Raw genomic sequence first — 6977 nt, forward strand, 5'->3', positions numbered from 1 at the left:
TCTCTAACATAAGTTTGCAAGTATGGCTATGTGTCTCATAGCTGAAATGATGAATGGCACCCTGTGCCTTTCCCCCTCTGAAAGCTTTGACTTTTCAATTGATCCATCAGTCCAATTCTTTCACCATTTCTGATGGGGCTCTATCTTTTCTTCAAGAAGAATCTGAACCTAAAACTGATTATTTTTCACTTGTATGAATTTTCAGTATTAAATCAGGGTTATTTTATTACTGTTTTGGTGGTGATTCATAAAGCTAGAGAAAAAGGCTCTGATATCCAGGTGTTAGAAACTGACTAAGGAAAAGAGACTTAATGAATCTTATCTAAGATCTTTAACTTTATTCATGTTTTTATTTCCTTTTTGTCTAGACTCAGAGGACCAGGATGTGGCAATGAAGTCATTTGTAGCTCTAGAAGCTACTACACCAGTCCAACCTATACCAGTGGTACAAAAAGAGCCCCCAATGTTTCCTAGGGGTTTCCTACCTCTGCCACCTAAGAAGCCGTGTGTGCAGAGCCCTCTATCTCCTTTGGGCCTGATTGAAGCACCTGATCATTCCGCTAATAGCGCTTCTGTGAATGCCATCTCCCTCACATCTGGAGTTGCAAAAGGCCTGAACACATGGTCGCTGCCCAGTGAGTGTGAGAAAGCACCATTTGCCATCATGGAGCCCGCAGGCATGTCGGCTCTGAATGGAGACTGCTTCATGCAGCCAAGCCGGACTTGCTTAGGTTGCTTCATGGAGTCAAAAGAAACAGTAGATCCTGAACCAGGGATCAGTCTAAAAGTCAGTGATCCAAATAGAGATTATGAAACATGTGCAGTCTCTGATATAGGGATTCAGTGCATTAATGCTGGAGAAAATATGAAATATGGAGAGCAGCTGTTTTCAGACCAGCTGTTAGGCTTCCCCCTGCAAAAACCAAGGGCAGGAGATAGGCGAGAAACTGAAAAGCCTGACATTGACTTGGAAGATCCAACTCAGAAAGGTTATTATGAGGCATTACTGTTAGATAAGTGCAATACAGAAGAAGCTTTACTGGCGAACTCCAATCAGGATTGGGGTTACTTTGAGACTTTTATTAGTGAGAGTAAGATTGAACTACTTGACCTCTGTTCCAAGAATGAACTGTCTGTTAACCTTTTCTCTGAAGAAGATGTGGATAACTATATGTTCGATGATGATGAGTCAACACTGGGCAGTGATGTCTGCTCCCTCAAAATTCGATACGAGTCCTTTCAGGACAATATTCGAGATAAGACCACCCTTCTGATGCAGGAAGATGCCCAATTCAATTTTTTCCCCAGTGTCTTTACTACATGTCCCAAGAGGGAATCTAAGAGTGGAATCCTCAAGCAGAGCAGCGATTTTTCTCAATTCAAGGTCCCTGATGTGAGCATCATCTGGGGAGAGGAAGATAAAAACATGGACAAGAAAAAAGACAAAGAGGAAGTGCATGAAGACAAAAGTATAGAGAAAAAACATGAAACAGATAATGAAGAAAAGCCTGAATTAAATAATAAACCATGCAGTGGGCTTGAGGTAGAGCAATTTACGAACCCAAAGCCGGACCATCTTACTAATTCCCTGGAGACACCAGGAACTTTCAGTGATGATAATTCCTTCATTGAAGTCTCATATGATGCCATGGGGGAGATCAAAGACTGTAGCCGCTATATGTCTCGGGAAACTAATTCTGGAAGCTCATCCTCCCAGCAGAACTATGGACTGAGAGCCAAGAGAAAAGTCAGATACAGTGAAGATTATCTATATGATATTGACTCACTAGAAGGGGAAAAAGTAAATGAGAGGAAGGAATGGCTTCCAGGTGGTTCGAAAGAAGATGATGATGATGAATGGTGTCCCAAAAAGAGAAGAAAAGCAACCCGCAAGGAGCCCCCTGTTATTATCAAATATATCATCATCAATCGTTTTAAAGGTGAGAAGAACATGCTGGTGAAGCTAAGTAAGGTAGATGCCAGTGAGACAACAGTAAATTTGAGTGAGAATCAGCTCAGTAAGTATGCCAAGTTAGCACCTTTGAAGGGCTTCTGGCAAAAGAAGAAAAAGCAGAGAAACAGCAACACAGACGCCATCAAAACACCCTTATGCCAGAAGCAAAGCTTTGAACCAGGTAACTTTGAGGTGTCATTCCTGCCACCTGCTCGTAAACGAAAATCTAAGCTTGGCAACAGACACAAGATTCAAAAGATCCAATCCATGGAATCTTCAGCAAGCAGTAAGCAGGTTTCATTCTGCAGTGATCAAAAACAAGCTAGTAATCGCAAAGAAGAAGGCAGCTTCAAAGGTACACCAAAGTCAGCACCTCTTGCTGCTCCAAGCTGTGCCAGTGGGTCACATTTAGATGGCATCATAGTCCCTGACTCAGTCAAAGTCAAAACTCAAGACTCAGAGTTTAAAGGGCCAGAAAGGAAAGTGCTCAACAAAATTAAATTTAAAAGTGAAGCTAGGCTAAAATCCAAAAAAATCAAAACCGGACAAGAAAACAAACCAGTTCAAATGAGCCCTGTCTTAGAAGACCAATCCTCCAAGGCTAATTTAAAAAATGAAGTCATTCCTGGAACCTCAAACGGTTCCCATCTGTCTGAATTTCACGAGACAAAGGTTAAGAATTCCACTTTCTTACCAACCACCTGCTCTTCTGAAATGCCTTTATCTTCTGCTAATGTTGCCGCTAATATACCTGTTATCCCTGGAGGGTATCTGCAAACACTGTTAGATGCTTCTGACTTGTCAAATAATACTAGTATCTCATACTTCACCAGCCATTCTCCAGATCAAAATGAAGCCAGCCTTGCTCAAATGGAAAAATCATTTGTACCTCTCCAGTCTTCTCAGGACTGTGTGCTGTCCTCATCTTCTGAGTCTGAGCTGCAACAATCATCTCATGACTTCAAAATGGAAGCAAGCAACTATGGAAGCATGTGGTCCAACAAGGTTACATCTGGCCCACAAGAGTTCATGACTGAAGTCTCAAGGGAGATCGCCACAAACCAATCTGATGAATTCGAAGTGTCCCAAGTAGTCTCCATGGAGAATAACCTCACAACTCTAACATACAGTCCTGTCTGCCTCAACGGTGTCAGCAATGGTTGTAACAAGATTCTGTATGCCTCTGTGCAGGACTCTCATCTCCCATCTGATGACTCTTATCAATTGTGTCACTTTAATAACGGAGAGCTCTGCTTTCCTTTCCAGCAGGCTCCACTCAGTACAGACGATGACAGCCGGCTCTTTAACTTTGATTCAATGACTCCCTTTTCTGTCAGTTCAAGCAATTATTGTCCCTTAAGCTTGAAATCCTGTGAAAACGATGGTGATGATGAGATCATTGATGACTTCTTGGCCCACTGCAGCCCGAAACTGGTGATCCAGCAGAGCATTGATGAGATCGCACCACTAAAAGAGTCCACTGACCTCCTCGATATCTCCAACTTCACTCCTGACAAGTTCCGCCACTCTTCCCTCTCAGAAATGTCTCCACCGGACACACCCAGCCTTTCTCCTCAGAGTACCAGATGTGAGAGTGTCAAAACACTAGGAACCATGAAGGTATTCCAAGAGGGTGTCCCAGGATCGTTGGGCAGCATGGAGAAAATCAAGTGGGACTGTGGTACCCTTTCACAACAAGTCCATGTGGATGATGCCTTTACAGTAAATAACCATCCGTTTCAGTTCCATATGTTCAACGATGAGGACTCTGTTGGCCTGCTCCAAAATAACCCTTGCCTGTCAACCTTTGACGAGTCAGCTGGACAAATCAGTGCCAACAACAAAGTGTCAAAAGCAAAAAAGAAAGTTTCACCTGGCAAGAGCGGGGCTGTGAGCCAAAGTTCTTCACAGAAAAATGCCAAGAAAAAGTCCCCCAAAGCCAGCAACAAAGGGGGTGAAAAGCCACCTAGCAAAACCTCCCGCCAGGTTTCTAAATCAACAAAGAAAGGGAAACATGTGGCTGCAGTCAATGAAGAGAAAATGCAGACTGGGAGTGGCCGTGGTGGGGGCCAACCCAACAGCACATCCTCCAGTGGAAAGACTGAATGTATTCAACATGGTGGTCCTGTTGCCTCTGTGAAGATTCCAAGTCAGAAGGGACTTTCCGGAGACTGGGCTTTGGGAAAGGAAAGCAAGCCAGCCTGGAATGACATGAGTACAGTCACTAATACCAACAACCTTCTGGATGATGACCAACGGGAATTTCAAGAGCCTTCCTATATCTTGTCCAACATTGCCTCTGGTATGGCAGATGTGCAGAGATTCATGATGGCCTCCATGGAGCCCCTTTGGGAACCCATGGAGCAGCAAGGGGAGTCCAACACATTCTACACTCCTGATTCCAATAGCCTGAAATTAAAAACCCTCAAAATATTAGCTGGTACACCACAAGAATCTAAGAAAAAAGTTAATAATGGGTCTTCAGGAGCTTCTAAGAATCACAAATCAGTCAAAGGTGCGAGCAAAAGCAACGGGAAAGCAGCAGTTGCTGATCCTGGTCGTGAAGACATGCCTGGCTACAATGAGGACTCTCAATCTGCCTTCTCTGATAAAAAGTACAGTGACGTGAGCACTTCAGGCAACAATGGACCAACACACAAGAAATTATATCGTCACAAAGCCAGCTCCAAGACCCTGCGAGATGAGAAATATAAGGGGAAACGTGTGGAACGAGAACAGGTCCACAAGGATGAGGCTGGGACAGCTTCTTTTGAAAAACTGAGGTAATGCTGCACCAAAAGGGCTAAGAAGAGATGTTTCCTTGGCTTTCCTACTACCTGCTGAGTCCAGAGTTCCTCATTTTTCCCTCTTGAAAGCAAAAGTTTGCATGAGAGACTCTTTCCTATTCTCTTCCTTTTCAAATTAAAAAAAAAAAAGAAAAACGTGCATGGAAATCCCTGTTCCTTTAAGCCACTCAAAATATCGGCCAATTTTGTTGTGGCTAGGCTAGGGATAAGTTCTAACAGAGGCTACATTTTCCTCCTACTCTGCATTAATTATTGCTTATTAAAAAATAGAACTAAAATATGCTCTTGAATGATTTTTGGAATGGAAGGGCTTTGCAATAAAGACAGATTCTGAACAACATAATCAAAAAGTCATGTAGACAAAAAGCCAAGATCATTTCAACAAAAGAGCATTACTTGTCAACACACGGCAATTAAGAGTACTTTCTCTATCATTCTGCGTCAGACGACATCTAGTATGGTGTCAATATATTTATATGGTATGATCCCTTTGTGGACATACACTAAAACTTACTAAGATGACATAAATTCTTTGATTTTTTTCTGCAGAGATTCCAACTACAATCTCTTAAAAGCAGAAAAAGCATTTGGGGTTTTACCTGTGTTTGAAGAAGAGACTCACATTTTCCAGAAAGACATTTAATGTTTGTGTTTTATTTCTTTCAAAATAAGCTTTGTGGTATGTATGTTGACCTGTAAGTGCTTAAAGAAAAATTTAAATTGTGGGAATAAGTCTTTGAAATCAAACTTTAATCTGATGTTCTGTGTAAAAGACTTTAAAAGTCATACAGTTGCACAAGTAGTTTATGCACTGTTTGCCCACAAGGAAAAAAAGGAAAACATTGTGCGAAACTACAAATAAGTAACTGTACTGTATATAGTTTTACTTCTATATCAACATTTGGTTGTGAGTATTTGGGGGGACTTGTCCCTGTTAATATACTAGAAACATTCCAGTGGTTCTTGCTATTAAGCACCCCCACTTTTGTGGCTAGCACCTGTAGATCACAGTGGAAACATATGTTGTGTTATAAAAATTACCAAAACAAAGGAAAATGTTTGAATTGTGCCAAATCTTCTTACCTCATCTTCCACATTCACCCCATCATCAGTGATTATTAAATCTATATGTATATACACGCTCACACATGTGTATACAATATGCATGTGTGTTTACATACATACACACATCCATGCATACATTCTTTTGACTGTTTTAAACTCTACTATCTTGTGTGGAAACATGAACAATTAAGCAAGGCACAATAAAGATTTGTTTGTTCCTAAGTCTAAGGATTAAAATGTTGGAAAGGCTTAAAGGTCACAACAGCTAAGTCCATCAGGGACAGAGTATTTGCATTTACAGAACCTTGTACAAGGAAATAAAACAGCTGCTTTGAAAGTTTGTTTTCCAAAGCAAAATCTGTAGCGGAAAGTAATTTAAAGTGCAAAGTTATATTGATGATACTTTATATCTCAGTTTTATATATTTTATTATAGTCTGGGATAAATTATAAAATAGCTATAGAATTGACACTAATAATAAATGAAATACATAGATTGCTTTTATTTAAGTAGTTTCCTAAATGTTTTATTCCAGTTTTGTCAAAAGTGCACTCACAACATGGCTTTAGTGTTCTTTAAATGTTGAGCTTGCAAAGCCAATGTCATTTTTAAAAATGACATCGCAAATTGACAAAGTTTTTCTTCATGTGTTTAAATACATATAGATCAGGTAAGTTGAACAATATGTGGAAACAACCAATTGAGGCCATCTATACATAGTCTGAGGATGGCTACTCTTGGATACCTTATAAATAAACATAAATCTCAATTTTTTATTTTTTTTAATTTATTTATTTATTAAAGATTTCTGTCTCTTCCCCGCCACCGCCTCCCATTTCCCTCCCCCTTCCCCAATCAAGTCCCTCTCCCTTGTCAGCCCAAAGAGCGATCAGAGTTCCCTGCCCTGTGGGAAGTCCAAGGACCACCCACCTCCATCCAGGTCTAGTAAGGTGAGCATCCAAACTGCCTAGGCTCCCACAAAGAAAGTATGGAATATATACATATTAGAGTACTACTCAGCAGTAAAAAACAAGGACTTCTTGAATTTTGCATGCAAATGGATGGAAATAGAAAACACTATCCTGAGTGAGGTAAGCCAGACCCAAAAAGAGGAACATGAGATGCACTCACTCATATTTGGTTTCTATCCA

At 40.8% G+C, this 6977-nt stretch overlaps 1 protein-coding gene across 1 annotated transcript in view; it reads left to right on the forward strand.

The window, feature by feature from the left end:
• Nexmif (neurite extension and migration factor) overlaps positions 1-5522 on the forward strand; it is a 133166-nt gene extending 127644 nt beyond the window's left edge. Inside the window, exons 3-4 of the mRNA XM_075957241.1 lie at positions 369-4737; positions 5311-5522. Of these exons, the coding sequence (XP_075813356.1) occupies positions 369-4737; positions 5311-5404 (4463 nt within the window). The 3' untranslated portion in view covers positions 5405-5522. The remainder of the gene's footprint in view (positions 1-368; positions 4738-5310) is intronic.
• Positions 5523-6977: the final 1455 nt, after the last annotated feature.

The sequence above is a fragment of the Microtus pennsylvanicus genome, chromosome X (assembly GCF_037038515.1).
Source record: "Microtus pennsylvanicus isolate mMicPen1 chromosome X, mMicPen1.hap1, whole genome shotgun sequence".
In the NCBI taxonomy this organism is placed as follows: domain Eukaryota; kingdom Metazoa; phylum Chordata; class Mammalia; order Rodentia; family Cricetidae; genus Microtus; species Microtus pennsylvanicus.